Here is an 18690-nt window from a genome sequence, read left to right as displayed (position 1 = left end):
CATTTCATCATTTGAAATTGAAACCAACACCAACTTGAAAGAAGTATTCATGCCAGGAGGTATAACAAAGCATGCACAATCAAAACCAGCAAGTCAAGACTTGCTGTTTAACAACTTCTCTGCTCAGTTTGCCACACTACTATTGCACATCTCCCACAGATTTCCTCATGCAAACTTGTCTTGTCTTCATCTAAAACCCTGTCAGTTGTGGTGCATAGGCCATGCTGCCCACATTTTATGATCAGTAATAAAAGCAATGGCTTGAACAACTGTGCAAATTAGGCTAGAAACAAGTGTTGGGTTTTTGCGAGAAACAAGGACGTTTGTCATGCAATGACTCTGCCTTTTAGTAATTTTGGTTTCTTGTCAAACAAACGGCATGTTAAATTAAGACCCCATTCATTGGTCAATTGGCATGATTGCTCGCTGCTGGGAAATATAGGTGTGCTGAGTCAGCCTTGACAAATGGCCAAGTGGGAATTAAAAACAGCTTGTAGAAAGCTTAGCATTTGTTTACTGATTACAAACCAAATCATCAGGCAGTTTGTAAAAACATGTCAGCCATTGGGTTTCATTTTTTTTTATAAATCAATCAGCCCAATTAAAAAAGAGTTCATGAGTATGAATGAGATTCTAGTTAATAATGCCAGGTACTTTAAGCCTGAGGTTTTTAGACTTGTCTTCCTAATTTGCATATTTTTGTTTCTAGCCAATAGTGACTCTCGTTTCATTCCTTGTTGGTACATACAGCATGATTGGTGCATTTCCGGCTCTCAACCATGCCGCCTGACATGATGAACTTGGGCCGCAGTGCAATAACACCGACAAATCCAGAACAAAAATTGAAGAAATGCGCAAAAGTACCGTGGCAAAATTGAGAGAGAATCGAGGGGGCTCGCTTGTGGAGATCAGTTAGTAGTAGTACGTATCAGGCCGCTCAAATTCGTAATCGATTTCTTGTTCGGAATCGGAATCGCAAAGTACCGTGGTGATGCGGGTGGTGGATCCGGAGCCAACAACCCCACTACGATGCTTGGCACGCAGCTTGTTGACAGTGCTCTCAGCAATCTCCATGCGATCTTCCATGTCTTCAAGTTCACGCTGAGCTCCCCTGAATTTGTTCAGGTTCAGGTTAGCCATCTCCTCCTGCAGGAATGAAGATTCAAGTATCAAGCCTGAGATACATAGCAAAGAGTGATTGGAGTGCACTATTAACACCCTCTTAATTTGAGCAGCAGAAACAGTCATAGCTTTGAGAATTGAAGTACATCCACATCTGTCTGTACTCCTTGATCGATTGGTCTCACTCACAGCACCCTCATATAATCGTGCATAAAAACAGTAGTCCACAAATTGGCTGTATTTTTCAGCTTGGATATCAAATCCATAATTTGTCTTTTGTTGCTTGGAAAAAAATGCCAGAGCAAACAACAGTTTAAGCAAGACAACAGATTTTGCCTGAGGTTTCTATTAGCTAGGCTGTCTCTTCTGCCCTTCCCTCCCCCCCCCTCACCTGACCATATTTTACTTACGGCTTCCTCGGTTTGTCTCTTAAAGTTCTTGCATTTGATCTGAAGTTTGTCGATGAGTTCCTGAAGCCGATCGTGGGTCTTGCGTTCCTCCTCTGAGTTCAGGATGATCTCCTTCAGACGGCGTTCCTGCTTCCTCACAGCCTTGTCCAGGTCGCTGCGGCGACGGGTCTCAGCATCCAGGTCGCGTTCAGTCTCATGCAACTAGGGAGGATAAATATTGGACAATTGAAGAACTGTGTTTGGATTTGGTTGGCAGTCTCAAATTAAAGACCTTTATTCTGCAAGTATATCCATGGAATCGGAGGTTTGTTGGTTTAGATATCACTAAGGGTGCCATCTCACTACAAGTGCCATCTTTCTCTTGACCGTCCATTTTGTTGTGAAAATCTCCTGCCTGTGAGTAACACTGAACCTGTTCCATCATCTCTGATGCATTTATAATAATAAAAAATAATTGTACTTATATATAGCGCTTTCCATCATATCAACGATCTCAAAGCGCTTTACAATTATTACCCTGTTCATCAGGCCATGGGACCACGCGGCAGCCGATATCAGCGCTCAATCGGTCCTTGACCCTCACAGGTACCCATTCATACTCCTGGGCGGAGAGAGGCAATTGAAGTTAAGTGTCTTACCCAAGGGCACAAACACCAATGTTCCTGGCGGGGTTCGAACCCAAGCACCTTCGTATATGAGTCAAACACCGTAACCACTGGACCATGGCATATACTGACCTTCTTCTCCAGTTTCATGATGGTAGTCTTGCCTCCCTTGAGAGCCATAGCTTCAGCCTCCTCCAGTCTTGACTGCATGTCCTTGACAGTCAGCTCCACTGATTTGTACATCTTCTGGACGTGCATGGAGTGGTCCTGCTCTGCCCTAAGCTCCTCTGCCATGCGAGTGGCCTGAAAGACAGCAATAGTTTTCAAGTCGATAACTTGTTTTCTTGCATCATTTTTGTTTTTGTTGGGTATCTCACACAGAGAATTAGGTCCCCATGTGGCAATAACATTCCCAGTTAAAGTCACCAATAATATTGTTGTGCATCGTGCATTTATCACTAATTTACAGATCAATATTTCAAGCTGTTATGAGGATTTTTTTAAAACATGTGGATTTTCTAATCAATATTCATTTTTCGTTTGTGCTCCCTCCCAGCAGTTGAGATTTGGAATTATGCTTACATCTGAGACAGCCTTCTTGGCGCGATCATCTGCGTTGCGTGCCTCACTGCCCAAGTCATCCAATTCGCCTTGCATAGTCTGGATCTCAGCCTCCATCTTGCGGCGTTGGCTGGTCAGGCTGTGGTTGGCTGCAGTCAGATCAGTCATACGGTCACTCTGGTCAGCCAAGTCATTTTCTGCTTGTCGGCGGGATCTTTCAGACTACAAGTAATTCAGATGAGATCAAAAAGTTGTATCCATGTCAATGCAAGTCTATAATAACTAGACGGGGGCCTGAACTTTAGGTTAAAAACCCTGGAAAATATAATTTTATGAGATGGGACATATTTATTGGACCAGTTCCAAAGGAAGAACACATTGTCAGTTTAGATTAAAAGGGATGAGCATTTGCTAAGGATAAAGTCAAACTATGTATAAGCAATTTCTTATTCATTGTTATGAATTGTAGAAACAGAAATGTACCAAAGTTGAACTTTGAATAGAGCATATGACAAGCCACTAGATCACTAGTCTTCTTTAGTCACACAAAGTATTATATATCAAGTATTCAAATTACTGGAATCAGTCCAGCAGTCTAATTGGTATGTCAAGCCCTGCTGTATAGGTAATGTTTAGCTTTGTATTTGACACTTTGCATGGTGGTAAGGGGTTGGCCAAGGAGCAGACTTTGGCCACTTACATGTTCCAGAGAAGCACGCTGCTCTTCCAATTCAGCCATGAGAAGGTTGGAGCGACGCTCTGTCAACTGCAGCTGGTCGCGTAGGTCATCACGGATACGGATCTCCTCCTCATAGTTGCCATGCAATTCCTGGTAAAAAGTCAATATAGAAATACTCAAGATAGTCACTTCCTTGTGCATTCAAGGACAGAATTCAAAGTCAACGTCCTAGTGGACTATGTAATTGTAGCACTGAATGTTAGGATGTTATAAGTTTGGGGACTATCAAGGTACCATACACGGATGCACTATAGGGACTTCTAGCTTAATATTTGAATCAGAGCTCCAGCAGAGGGAGAAAGAGACACATTTGTGGCACTAACTTATACTTAAAACATGTGCTGTACTCCCAATAACTTTACTCATAGGTATGTGAGTTTTTCTGTACTCATATTTGTACTCATAGTCATCTATACACTAGTATTCCTTTATCCATACTCAGTATACTCATGGAAAAATAATGGACTACAACACTAGTAAACATGATGATGTGTGAGCTACCATACCTTGCTTCTATACTCCACAGGGATGCATGTTAGGAACACAAACATTTTGACAGAGTTAGTGACTGTTTCAATTCTACATAACATTTTTTGTGTGTTTCCCCAAATGTGCTAAGCAAACTACACAAATCACGTGTATACAGTCACCTTTTCATCCGATCTGGCAAGTGCTCTTCATAGAATTCCACACAATATCAATACAGGTATCATAAACAACGTTATACAATGCTTTAATTTTGCCTGATATTTGTGGAAATAAACCTTTAAAGAGTTTTTAGTTTAAGATTTGTTGCCCAATTCAGCTGCTTTATTCCAAACTGTTGACATACATGTACATCCAGACCCCAAGCCCAACCTACCTTGAGATCAGCCATGTATTTCTTGAGTTGCTTCTGGAGGTCGGCTATTTGTCTGTTGGCAGCATCCAGCTGAATCTCCAGCTCATTGACCTCGCCTTCCAGTTTCTTCTTGAGTCGCAGAGCCTCAGCTTTGCCCCTGCTCTCAGCCTCCAAGCTGGCTTGCATGGACTCCAGAGCGCGCTGGTGGTTCTTGCTGTCAACACCAAACGAGGATAAGGGATCAACTTGTTTGCAAAACCAGGTCTGTGTCTTGTGTCAGTCAGTCTGATTGAAATGCCAAGGTAACAATTCTGGTTCCTAAAATTGCACGTAAGCAAAGATTCCGAGGCTTTCTTGCAGAAAAGTCCACACAATAAGTCAGTTCAGTATCTCAATGACCCGAGGTCATTTGGGACAACATTGCTGACATGATGTTACGAATATGTTACGCGCATGCCCACTCTGCTCGTAATTGACACCCAAGTGTCGTGCGCCTTCGATTGTTCGATTATCCCGCATGACCCGTGACCCATATCGTTGTGCACATGCACAGCTGGAATACCAAACTGGCTTATTGTAAAGGATTCCATGCTTCTGCAAGGAATTTGGCCTGTTTACACATGTGCATGCAATAACTAAGGAATCCCCTTTTAAGTATGGACATTATAGCATTAACTTATTGTGTGCAGCAAGCCGATAAATTGACTCAAAAAAGTGCCTGCTTGTGATGAACCATTTATAATATTGAATGCTACAGCAGACAGTTTTAGCTCCATCTAATTAAGCAAATTTACAATCTGCATTCAAAGAGTAAGCTGTACCACTACTAACAGGATGGTGACAACTGCTATTCACTTCAGTTTTATGAACTTTTTTTCATAAATAACATGACCAGATGGGCGACTGAACAAGGCCAAGCCCAGTGAGAAATCCATGACTGAATCTTAACAAGGGAAACACCTATCATCAGCACTAAGTCTACAGTGCAAGGACTAACTCACCGTGTGGCTTCAAACTCCTCTTCTTTCTCGTTGAGGCGGCGTTCAATCTCATTCTTGGTCTGGGCCAAGTCTAGTTGAGCACGGACCACTTTACCTTCCTCCAATTCCAGGGCATTCTCTGCCTCCTCCAGGGCTGCTTGCAGCTCCTCTTTCTCCATCTCCAGGCGCTTGCGAGCCTTCTCCAGCTCATGGACACTCTTGCCACCCTCACCGAGTTGCTCAGTCAGCTCAACGATCTCAACTAGACAAGGCCAAAATTGAGGTGGTAAAGGATAAAGACAAACAAAACTGGGACTTAGCTTGAAACAAGGTTTTATTTTGTCCTTTAAATAAGAGATCCAATACTTCATTTCCATCTTTACAAATATATTTTCCATCCATGGCTTTGTCAAAAACAATCACCCTTATTTTGGAGCTTTTCCACCCACAGTCACTGCACTGCTATCATGCTCCCATACCTCCCATGGGGCATACAGGAATGTTGTAATGTTTTTCCAGTTCATTTGAAAGAATAAACGATCAGTACTAAGTTTATCAAATCATTCTGTTTTTGTCTCAAAGGTTGTTTAATGGCTTGTTTGCTGTTCTCCGAGTGAAAGCTCAGCTCGAGTCTTTTCTTTTACAAATTAGCACCGTTTTCTTAAGATCCTAGTAGCCTAGCCATTTCACTGATTCACTTTCATTAAACTAGCTAGCAAGGTAGTTTGTTTTTTCAAATCAAGTTTGTTAACGAGCACAGACAGTACATCTTTAGACTGTCTTTGTTGAATAGAATGCCTTACCTTGCAAGGTCTTGTTCTCCCTGCGCACGATTTCAACAGTCTCAATGACTTCTTCATAGGAGTTCTTGATCTTGAACAGTTCAGTGGAGTACTGGCGAGCCTCACGTTGGGCAGCATCCAGCTCATTACTCAGTTCATCTACCTTGGCCTTCCACTCTGCCAGGACCTGGTCAAAGTTACGTTGCTTCTTCTCCAATGCATTGGCACGATTGGATTCCTACATTGGATACACAAATAATTGGACAGTTTGTCTTGATTTTATAGTAGATTTTAAAGGTAAGAATCGAACATACTTTTATCAACTGCCTATTTCAACTCCTTACTGGCAGGTATGACCTCTGTGCAATCCCCCCCCCCCCAGTAACAGTGATAAATAGAGAGAGTTGGACAGAATCCTGAATGGCATTGCTTTGCACACATTGAGATGACCACTTCCAGCCACAAGCTTGCTAATCATTGTGTGCACTGGACGTGTCCCAATGACAGAACCATCTACTATATATGGAGTCCATGATGAAAGTTCTCAGCCTTGATTAATGAAGTAATCGGAATTCAATTATTCAATTTACTCCTGAAATGAAAAATTACTTTCTCTGCTAAGCCAGTTCCGTGCTTACCAAATATCTTCATATAACTGGTCCCTGTTGAAAATGTGCTCTTGATAAAACAGTTAGTCAAGCACAAACGCTTTTATATCTGACACTCACCCTTTCCACATCAATCATAAGATCTTCTACTTCCCCAGAAAGCCGAGCCTTAGCCTTCTCCAGGCTGCCGTTCTTAGTCAATGCCTGGCTGAGTTGCTCCTCAAGTTGAGCCAAACGCACCATCAGCTTCTTCCTGGAAACGCAGAAAACACCCAAACATGAGCTATCTCACTCTTTTTTCCCTTCAAATGCATAGAAAAAAAAAACTTGAATGGACTGCCAAAAATGCCAAAAAAAAAGTTTTAAAAATGTCTCACACAAAATTCCAGCATCAGTCCATAGTCTTCACAGATTAAGGAGGGTCTCCTCCAAAAGTCAGGGTTGTATCCACAAAATGTACTTATGATTCATTGCCACTTTGTAGATATTGTGCAATATACAATCTATGATTTCCACTGTGAAGGAAATAAACAATACAGTAAACAGGCCAAACTCCACATGTGTTCACCTCTGTTCTTCCAGTTCCTCGGCCCGATGCACAGCTTCCCCATCAAACTTAGCCTTCATAGCCTGCAGTTCCTGGTTAGACTTAGCCAGCTGACGAGCCAGGTCAGCACGACCCTCAGCCTCCTCCTCTACCTGATCTCGCAGGGAGTCATTGTCCATTTGAGCTTGCTTCAGTTGCTGGTGCAGGGACTGGCGAGACTGTGGCAAGGTCAGAGAAAACAGACAATCAACTGTTTTGACTTGTGTATTGAAGTTGTTGGGAGGTAGATCAAATCTTGAACAAGAGGGCTTGGGTCCATATTGCTGTGTATAGTCTTCCATCAAGAAACAATGGGATAATGCATCTTTTAAGTGAAGGACTTTTCCTTATAAGAGCGTTTAGTAAAACTTTACCAAATGTCTGAAATGTTCTGTCAAATCTGAAAAAGTGAGGTCCTCAAAAATCCTTTACTTTCCGCAAATTACTGATTCCTCAAGCATTCAATCAACATTGAAGTTAAAGTCTTCTTACCCTGCTCTCGTCATCCAGCTGTCTCTTCAGTTCCTCCAGTTGGGCAAGTAGCTGCATGCGGTTCTTGCTCATCTGGCCAGAATTGCTCTCAGACTCCTCCAGCTGACGAGTCAGCTCAGAGTTTTCATTGGTCAGTCGGTTCTTTTGGGAGTTCATCTCACTGATGGAGCGGTTACGCTCATCCATTGCGCCATTGAGTTCAGACAGCTGAGCCTCTAGCTGATGGATTGTCTTGTCAGAGTTCATCTAGTCAGAGAGTAAAGGAGAAGTCATGGTCTACTTGTTGAGTCTATGCAATGGCTTACAATCAAACCCATCCCATTAAGAACCCTCTCCCCACGCTAGTAATTAGTGGTGCATGCATGTGTATGACACAGTCACTCACAAACCAGATAGGCCATTAGTTTGAGCAAATGAGGACGCTATAATGAGCAACCCCAGAAATCTTGTTCATTGAGGCAGTCTAGTACCTTTACTTGAATCTCAAACTTAAAGCTTGCAAAAAAGATATTTGAATTGTAGTAATATGTAAACTGACGTCAATAACATCAGTTACGCGTCTGTTTATATCCCAAAATGGTGTCTAAACAGCGCCCACACACGTTCCAGAATAAGGCCTATTGATCTCTCTCACAGAACGCCATCTTCTTAGGAAGATTACAATTGCGTGTTCAACGCCATCAGGTGCGTGTGCGCGCAGTGTGTAAAATGTTAGAAACACGCGTGCGAAATACTGCGCAGCCAATGCGTGTCACGAAAATGTGACTTTCCAAAATGCTGATGCACGTGACAATCTGTAGGAAGTGACGTCATTTAAGAGAGACCTATTGGAAGGATGCTAATACATTGGCAGATGTAAACTTAAGTACCTTAGCTCTCTGCAGCATTTCAACGTTTGTATTCATGTCTTCCACTTCTGCCTTCAGCATCTGACGATCTTTGTCAATCCTATCCAGAAAGTAGAAAAACATGTCAGAATCATGAATGCCCACCGAACACCGAATTCTGACTATTGCTTGCTTGTTACCCTCTTGGACTTTTCATGATTGCAGCCCAATCCCACAAATTCTTCTTTGTGCTGGTATTCTCCAAACAGCAAAGATTCTTTGGAAAATATTTCTGTAATGAAGGAATGACCATTTTGTGGCCGTTTATAACCATAAAGTTTGGGTGCTCCATTTTGCAATGACTTTAGTAACTAGTGTCCAAAGCCCTCTTGCAAACTTTGTTTCATAAAAACCATACCCAATGGTGTGCACCACATCTAAAACGTTGCCAAACCTAATTGTTGCCAAGACTTACTTGGTCTTTGTCCTGGAGAGTTGGTCCAGGTTCTCAGACAGCTCAGAAACTGTTTCCTGTTGCTTCTTACGGATGGATGCCATAGAGGTCTCATGCTGCATATGGGCCTCATCTAGCTCTCGTTTCATCTTGATGAGCTCCGATTCTCGCTTCTTGTTCAGCTCGATCTGTGCAGTGGTAGCACCACCCTGTTCCTCCAGACGGTCGCTGAGGTCATCAAGCTCACGGCCCAACTCGGCACGCTGCTTTTCTGCCTGAAATGGTAGAACAAACAGTGAAGAGGTCACGTTAATGTGTAGCATTGTAAGATCAGCTATAGAATCAATCAATGATTGTTCTATTGTAGTCTGTAGGTAAACTTAAGAAGAGAAGTCTTTTAAACAAACTGTAAATTGGTTTAAAAGATTGTACTCAAACAAAATCAAAATTCACATTTTACCACCAAAAATGCCAATCATCAGACTCCAAAATAATATTTTAAAACTGATGGGTTTCATGATTCTTTTATAATTATCTATCGAAGACTCATTTAGAATTTCAGGTATTTGTGGCATTGGAAATTTGGGTGCATGAAAATGTTAAGAGGTCATCTGTTTTCCTTTCGTTATAAATACGGAGTTGCAGCACCTTCATAAACAAAGAAACCGGGAAAATTGTGCAATTTCATTGTTCCGAGCTAAATTCTTATGGGGGAAAAAATAGCCAATATTTAAAAGAAAATGTAATACTGTCCCATCCACCGATTTCAGAATGTTGATTGCGGTTATCAGTCCATGTTTTTGTCATGTCCGATTTATACAGAATCAGGCCAAATGGATTGCAATGACAATAGAAGGCAGGTGATGGTGTCTTGTTTGTCTTACCTTAGCACGAGCCTGTCTTTCGGCTTCCAACTCATCTTCAAGCTCTTCAATACGGGCCTGTATGCAGGCAGGAAAAAAGATAAAAGAAGAATTTTGTCATTTAACTCAAAAAGGGGATTTCCATTGAGACATGGCAACAAGACATGTATTTAACACCAAATTGACTGCAATGAAGAAACCAATTGTTTAGTTACACCCCTCAACAATTTTGTTCTTCTCAAAAACCAAAAAGCTTCAGTAATCAATGCAACTACAACACAGGAAAATAAATGGTTGAGAGCTTTGTTAGACCTAAAAGTTCCCTTGGGTTTCACAAAACTGAAACCTTACACTTTTTATAATAATTTTAATGTTTTTTAATTCATACAGAAGTAAATATGCAATATTTTAAAGAAATGTTGATTTCAAATGATGCTCAAATAAAAACAAAAAACCTCAATGGGTTACGCACATGACTGTATACAACTTACATCTACATTTTTAGTTTAAAGCAATCAAATCTTGAGAGCAGCTAGAAGTCAACAATTGATGGTGTACAAGTTCACAATGCCATGAGTCTCATGTATCATTGTATGGTTCATTCACATTCTATTGGAAAAAGATAGGGACAATTTATTGTGCCTCAACTTCTCAAGTTAATTGAGATAGATAAAATCTTTTATCTGTGGCACTTAACTTGCATGTAATTGATTTGTGTCAAATAACTGTTCAATGTTTGAACAGGCTGTCTCTAAAGGAGTTATCAAGTGAAAGCAGTACTATGCAATGAAAAGTCCTAGAGTGTGAAAAAGATTATTACTCTATTAATCCAGGGGGTTATACAATGGAGCTATGAAATATAGCTCCATGGTTTTACCCAGTGCCATCAAGTATTCAATTCTTCACTTCACAGTCTACCACTACCCCATAGTCCTGGCTCTTGACTATTTTGTTGGTTTCTTGTCTCCCAGGTTCTTTAAACCATTCATACTGCCATCCAATCATTCCTTTCTATCTGGTTTTGTTGTACTACATTCTCTCCTTGATGGATCCAGCTGGTCCTTGTCAATCTTCAGTCAGGCTAACTCTACTTGGCAGGGGGTGTGTCAAACCACTTGACCCAATTTGTCTACAACTCACCCTAATCCCCCAGGATAATGACCAAATAAATGGGCCACCAACCTGAACCTCACTCAGTAAGTAAATAGCTGCTGTGACTGACAGGTTCCAGATCAAGCGTGACCTTAGTGAGGTCACAGTGTGACCTAAGCTCACCCTCAGAAAGGCAATGGCGATCAAGTCACATGACAACACCACTGAGAGAGAGTGCAAGTTTTCAGTAATACAGTGTAAGCTTGAAATTACACCATGTCCAGGGTAAGTTTTTAAATGAGCTCATTTTTTTGTAGGTTTTATGACTGATATACAAGCAGGTGAGGGCTGATCTTTGTTATCAAATTTCCACAAGTAATTCACACTTTTCTGGTCATATGTACCTAAATAATATAAATATGTAATGAATAATGCAAAAGTTACCAGCTAAGTTGGCTGGTATCTCCAGGAAAAAAAACTGTAAATGTGCTCAGTAATTGTGTGCTTAGCCACTGCATGTTATTGGCCCAAATTCATTAGGGACGATAAACTCCTGTTGCTAGTAACGTTCCAATGCAAGCCTTGGCCACATGTATGTGAAGGAATGTTATCCTGGACTCCCTCCAGTATTCTAACCAAGTCCTAGGCCTTGCAGTGGTTGACAGACGTCCTGTGTGCCAGACAGCCACCAAATTTGGTAGTCATGAGATGGCAGATTCCCAAGTCAGTCAGTCAGGGTATGTGTTGATATGTGTGCATCCCAGACAGACAAATGTACACACACTGCCAAGAGAGAGCAAGAGGTCTTGAGGACTTCATCATCATATGCACATCAATGGAATGGAATGTCTGGTGTGGGTTTTTCCTTTCTCAGGCAGACAACATTCCTTGGTGATGTTGCCTTGTCTCCATTCAATCTGGATGCATTCAAAGCCATCAGTCACGGACTAATGATGCTTGGGGAGTTCCTCTCTCCAATTTCTTGTAGTACAAAGCACTACTTTTATATGATCCTCCAGTTTGGGCCAACAGCTTTGGCCAATACACAAGAAAAGCTTTGTCATTTGTGCTGCATTATTATCCTTGCACGCATAGGCCTAAATGACCCTTTTTGAACTATTTTGAATTTTGTAAATTCTTCAACTTTCTCATTGGGTTCATTAAACTAGCTTATTGGACTTGTCAAAACAGCTGAATCTGAAGAACCAGTTATAACACGGGAAGAACATAAAAGAAAGTTAAGATGCAACATGAAAGCAACTAAACAAGAGGCAGGCATACATGTACGTTGTTCAAGTTCAAGTTTGGAAATGGATATTCGTTGCTGACAATGGGTAATATTTATCATGACACCATTGCTCCTTAAAGCTCCATGTCTGTGCAAGCAACGTTATCCAAGACTCAATCTTCCTGAAGCTCCAATTAAGAGACATAACCTTATGATCCCTCCACCTCTCAGCTGTTTACATCATCTTGTCCTCGAAGTCCAATTCAAGCATCCTCCTCCTGACAAGACACTACCCCCTGCATGGCCACCATCGTCATCATCAATTTACCATCTCCCCATGACCCAGTCTCTGTCTTTCAACAGACCCAGCGGGTCCTGGCACCCCTACTGAGCTATGCGTGTTGATACTTTGCGACACAACATACTTGGGCAAGTCTACCCTGGCCTCTGAAGATGAATTTCCAAATAGCCCAGATTGGCCAGAGCTAATTTTAACATTGGAATTTAAATCTGGAATGAAGGCTGTCCTTGAATGCAATGCCAGAAATGCTGAGCAGTTTCTTAACAAACTGACAGCCCAACCTAACTGTACACTTTTTATCCCACAGACATAACTGTGATTTGGCTATTTAAAAAAAGTAGTATATTATTAGCTTAATGAAGAATTTATCAAGTGTTATTATGCCAAAAATAAGAAAACAGCCCACGTGGCTTTATGCATGCATGATGGTTATTATGAACAAAGATTACATCCACAAGAAACAGTTTATGAACAGCAAACTTCGCTTGTGATGGTTTTGCAAAAAGTGGCTTATTTTTAATTTGTTTTGAAATGTTCAAGTCATTTCAAATGAAATTACTGAATGCCAGCAAGAAATTAATACATGTGTGCATGGTAACTTTCATGCATCCAGCTGCCACACTGTGTTTCTGAAATGTTATGTCAAAATTTGCAGTTTCCCTTTTTAATTGGTATTAAAGTTTGACAATAACATTATTCACAAATTGCACAAAAAACAGTACTGGTAAAAAGAATCTCCACAAATATGACTAAATCTACATGTGTTTTGGACCATTTGGAACTACCTCAAAGCAGCGCAATATTTATTCAAAAAATAAATAAAAAATGCAAATATTAGAACTTTCGTCAACTGACGTTGTTTGCAATTCACTAAAAGCACTTCTATCAGATTGTGTTTATGTACTCAAGACACATATCAACATTTACATTAACTTCCATGCATGTTGCACTTGCAGCATGTACTTCCTACAAAATTGCTCGTGCAGTTTGCTTTTGTCTCGTCAAACCACATTCTACTGTGCCTCATCATTCCCACACAATGCAACCATCATACGTGAAAGAGCCTCTTAAGGCCAGCACTACTGTCGCCAAGCTCGTAGCTCTGGCGGATCAGCCGTTTGGATGCCATGCTCAGCTTGCCGTAGCTTTTGAATGATGAAGGGTCTGTGTGCCAGACCGACTCCTTTCCAGGGGGCTGAGGGCGGGGATACAGACAAGGTGCAATTCATAGCAAGTCATCAACTAAGTTATTGGAGTTTTATTTAGTTAATTAGTTTTATTTAGTTATTTAGTTTGTTTTGGGTGACCAGTTTGTTTTTGTTTTGTTTTGCTTTTTCTTCTTTGCATTTAAATGCTTACAACAGACATTAAACTTAATTAAACTAAGATGTTAATTTCCTTTGGTAATTGCAATTGTGACTCGATTTCTTCCTCATATCATTTTTATTTTCAGTTTGTAATTTCTTAGAAAGTATGTAAGAAATGGCTGAGGCATGCTTCTTTTCATTCCAGTTTGGAGGCCATCTCCAGCTTTCTCTTTTAACCTTTCAAAGGAATGTTTATGTTATGCCAGCTATTTTTCAGGTTGGTTTTTTTTGCCTCAAGAAATGCTTTGCTGAACCAAATACAAATTAATGGATTTTGTTAGCCTGCAATGCACCTTGCACAATGTTGCAGGCTATACAGATGAATCTTGGTGTGACTGACAGCCAGCATTTCCTTCAATTTTGCTTTTTAAAGCCCTTCCTTGAGGTGTTTATGATCATATACTAACAATCAAGACATAGCAGCTGATGATATCTTGTCTGATAGCGATAATAATACAAATCATAATATTGATGTTATCTGATAAATAAAGCATGCCGATAAGAGAATAAGAAACCAGCCTACTTGGAACAGTCTTTTCATGCCGACACCACTGTCTCCCATCTCGTAACTCTGTCGGATGAGCTTCTTGCTTTTGGAGCTGAGTTTTTTATAATTTGTGAATCCTTCCGTATCTGTTTGGTAGGTAGGCGTGAGACCAGATGAGACCAGTTTTATGGAGCTTCCTCCTCCATATCCCCCTCCCCGGCTGCCTATGCTGGAGCTGTAGGCCTGGCTCGACGAGCTTGCTTTGAACGATGACGATGAGGACGATGCCATCTTGGATGTTGCTTGTGTACACACAAGGAGTAACAGTGATACTTCTTCGAGAAAACTGGAACAGGACTGTTGCCGGAGACGCAAATCTCCACCGTGGTTTAGTCCGAGATGAAGAAGAGTGAAGAGTGGCTTGAAGTGAAGAGCGAAGCTCGGAGCACAAATTGTTGCAGGGAGGATGCCAACGGCTGCTGCAGCACAAGTGACGTGACTGGAACACCGGATATGGTAAGATTGCACTAGCCGGGAACCATCAAATGGTATGTGTGTATATCTGTCGGTATGGGACCGCTGTACAGATGCTATGCCCTCAGGACTGGCAACTAATGAACTTGACTTCAACGTGCACACCATACACTTGCTTGGAAAGACTGAGAAACCCACATTCCCCTTTGCTTTTTAGAAGCCAGTAGGCATGGCCCATCAATCATGCATGCAAATGAGCAAGGGAACCATTAGCCAATCACAGGCCAATGTAATAGTCCCCGCCATTCCACAGAGAGTGTGATCACACTGGGATGATCTGAGCATATTTGGAATTGGAATGTGGCTGGTCTGAAAATGGCATCACAGAGAGCGAGAGAGAGAGTTGGAGCAGGCAAGCTATCCACTCAGCCAGGCTACTTTGCATGCCGGCACCGTAACCCCCCCCCCCCCCCCCCCCTGTGGTTGGATTCCCTGCATCCTAACCAAGATATTTACTTCTCTTTTGGAGATAACCTTAGCTGATTTGCGCATGTTTGTTGCCAGAACACACAAACATCTCAGACAGGTGAGCCTGTCTTCCCTTCAAGTGTTCTCGTTAAACCTTCCAAAGAACACATCCCAATGCCACATCACTTCTAACACAATTGCTAAGCCTACATCTTGCCATCTGGATTTTGAAAGTATGAAAGACCTTGTCCCCCTTTATACCAAATTCTCAGACATCTTGGCATTGCCACAGTGGTTATACAGCCTTGCACATGGCATTGCTCAAACTACGAACACCAAGTCATTCCTACAAAGATCGCATCTTCCAGCCTCCATTCCTCAAATACCAAGACTATTCCAGACCAAATCTGGAGAAAGATTCCCATTCATTGACTCATCTTTTTATTCAACTGTCTAACCTGATCAGCCAACCATGACAATTGTGTCACAGACACAAACCACAGAATATGCTTACAGACTAGGCAGACATAATTATGAAGCAAGTTGGCATATCTTATCTGATGTAATTAGTGGCCACATTTCACAGACATGATTAGTTCAATAAATAGCCTAATTTAGCCCTGTCCCTAATATTATTGGATTGAACCAAAGCAACCTCAGACCTAAAATTTACACCTAAGTGAAATAATAGCAAATGAAAGAACAGCAATTGAGTAATTACTGTTCTTTTGGTAATATTCACACATATTCACAACCTAAAATATACACATAGTATTTTTCATTTTTAGTTACAACATTCCTTTTGAGTAACCATCATTTATTAGCAGATGTATTTACATTCTAAACAATGTATTCATTTGATTTGATATGCTGGCTATATCACTGCAATGAATTAAAAGCCACTGTAGGAAGCAATGTTTTACTTGTGCTGGGGAAATGCTTTTTAAATTTCATTTGATGTATATCATTTATACGAGTGCATCCAAGACCACATTAAATGCTCACAATAAAATGCACTACATAGCATTGAACAAAAATAGGCATGTGTTTATCAGTGGGCAACTTGGTAGACGTGGCCCACAAATCTCAACGATTTCATCTGGCATACCAAGCACTTCTAAGATCAGGGATAGGTCTCGTTATAAATGTCAGATTCTGTAATTACAACACCAGATGTTTATTCTAAGACCTGTGGGTTAGAATAACTTTGCTACAGAAAGCAGGAATTTAGCTTGCTATATTAACAAGACAAGTACAAATGACAGGGATTGCTCCAGATGGGTTTAATCACCTCATTAACTGGACTGAACTGCTTCATTAGCAGATTCACAGCTGACCTAACAATACAAGCTATTCCTGCTTTAGACAGGATGGTATTTACATGCTCACAATGTTACTACACCATCACCATTTTTGGTAAATTGACAACAGCATGCATGTATAAATAAACAGCACATACACAACACATGGTTTGAAAGAGAAGAGCACATTAAAACTCCTTCAAATTTGAAGCATTAGATACCTAAACACCCCCATACCTCAGCAGCACATTTGTATACATTCATTGTCCTGTTGATCCAACTCTAACAATTATTGCAACATCCCACTATATGCTGTTCCATAGAGCCATCATCATTCAAACCAGGCAAACCATATATGGCTGCCATACATTCTAGCGTGTCACCAAAATATAAATCTCTCTGGATTTTAATGATACTGCCTGTCCAGCCTCAAGAATTTTTGGATTTCCAAAACCCCGGCAAAGGCAAATCACATGCAAGCTCTGTATCAAATCCAAGTTCAAATTTCTGACAAATTGTTTCCCTGGGAGATAAACACAAAATTTACGGAGACTTCAACATTTTTGTCTCTAGTGTAATAGATGAATGGCACATCTCCCTTACATCCCAGAGACAAAATGTACCCACAAGAGTCCATCAACTACAAACTGTAGTCAGTGAGCAAAAGGAGAGACATTCTGAACACATGATTGCAGTATTATCTGCTATAGGTAACAGCTGGCACCCTGATATACTGCACAGCACTTTGGAACTTTGGTCTTATTTTGTTGATTACAATTCTATGCATATTTTTTATGATTCTGAGTCATGTTTTGCCAGCACTGAAATGAATGAGATGCTTTGAGAGGCTTACCTATCAAAGTTAGAATCAATGGAAATTTAACTCCAGCCACATATCCTTGGCTGTGTATGTATATTTGGAACATTGTCAGCATAAGAAAAAAACACCAACAGCACGTCAAGGCTACTAAATGAATCTCATGTAATTAATCTCATACTTTGTAATATTCAATTAAGGTCAAAGGGTTAGATTCTTCACTACAGTATGATAAGAATTCCTAAAGTCACGCCCAAGCAATAAATGCCATGTGATCACTGAGCTCTGTTAAGGATGTCATAAATGGATAATATTGAGCCCTTCAAGTCTGGTGATTTACTGTCAATACCAAGTGCTATCATCAGTGCAGGTCAGATAGTCAATACTAAGCAATGAATGGCATGACCTATAGGCCTACCTCTCCAAAGCCTGAGGTTGCACAAGAATGCTCAAAGACATTTTGGTGCTACTTATATTTCAAATACCTAGCAGCTGGATCGTGCTTGGGTTCAAAGAATTTTTAACAAGTCGTGGAAAAGTATTTTCATTATAAAATTGAAATCAGCCATCTCTGATAAATGACAAGACAGATGGTTCATTTCAGAGATTGACTCGTCTGGGAATGTATTCTGTATCAAGTATGCCTGTCTAGCAGTTGTCAAGGAGCAACTGCATGCTGCTCACACTCAGATTTTTGCTTTACAGCATATATAAAAATCCTTCATGTTTAAAATCATTGATGTTTAAACATTTGCTGTATCATAGCCGTACGTCTATTCACCAGCATAACTCTAGTCTTAGCCTCACATGTTATTGGTTCAACGTGCACTTTCTGAAAGTTACTTAGGGTTACCACTGTTAATGAAATGCATTTTTGCAAGTACTCTACAGATGACTGCCACACTAGGGGAGTACTATGATAGACTCTGCATTAACCTGAAACATGCAAATCAGCAGACATTAGACCCGACTTGACTGTTGTTATCCAACCAAGCATTCTTAACAACTCATTGGGCACTATCAAATAATCCAGAGGTAGCTTTCACCTGCAGTGCCAATGCATTCAGAAGAATTGTAATAATATAACCTCAGGCTAGTAACTGAATCCTTTTGCAATCAAAGAATAATTATCCAAGATCAGAATAACTATTTATTTCAGTAACAAGGATTGTCCCTGTAATAGTGCAGACAGCCTTTTGAAGGATAAAACCAGTTACATAATTTTGTTACTGACTGAAACAGTTGAAATGATGGTATAACCAACTGACATGGCACCAAAATTTCA

The 18690-nt window shown here is 40.7% G+C and overlaps 1 protein-coding gene across 2 annotated transcripts in view; it reads right to left on the bottom strand.

The window, feature by feature from the left end:
• Window positions 1–18690, bottom strand: part of LOC119735028 (myosin heavy chain, striated muscle-like) — a 66092-nt gene that overhangs the window by 4790 nt on the left and 42612 nt on the right. For both annotated transcript variants that reach the window (XM_038208713.1, XM_038208714.1), the window contains exons 28-41: window positions 9892–9948; window positions 9029–9282; window positions 8596–8674; window positions 7727–7972; window positions 7217–7413; window positions 6769–6901; window positions 6062–6278; window positions 5280–5520; window positions 4300–4492; window positions 3399–3527; window positions 2720–2920; window positions 2270–2440; window positions 1533–1733; window positions 985–1146 (exon numbers count right to left, since the gene is read on the bottom strand). In XM_038208713.1, coding sequence (XP_038064641.1) covers window positions 985–1146; window positions 1533–1733; window positions 2270–2440; window positions 2720–2920; window positions 3399–3527; window positions 4300–4492; window positions 5280–5520; window positions 6062–6278; window positions 6769–6901; window positions 7217–7413; window positions 7727–7972; window positions 8596–8674; window positions 9029–9282; window positions 9892–9948 — 2481 coding nt within the window. The remainder of the gene's footprint in view (window positions 1–984; window positions 1147–1532; window positions 1734–2269; window positions 2441–2719; window positions 2921–3398; window positions 3528–4299; window positions 4493–5279; window positions 5521–6061; window positions 6279–6768; window positions 6902–7216; window positions 7414–7726; window positions 7973–8595; window positions 8675–9028; window positions 9283–9891; window positions 9949–18690) is intronic.

The sequence above is a fragment of the Patiria miniata genome, unplaced genomic scaffold (genome assembly GCF_015706575.1).
Source record: "Patiria miniata isolate m_02_andy unplaced genomic scaffold, ASM1570657v1 HiC_scaffold_28, whole genome shotgun sequence".
Taxonomy (NCBI): Eukaryota; Metazoa; Echinodermata; class Asteroidea; order Valvatida; family Asterinidae; genus Patiria; species Patiria miniata.
The sequence above is the reverse complement of the archived record's forward strand: the minus strand, read 5'-3'. Positions and strand labels throughout refer to the sequence as shown.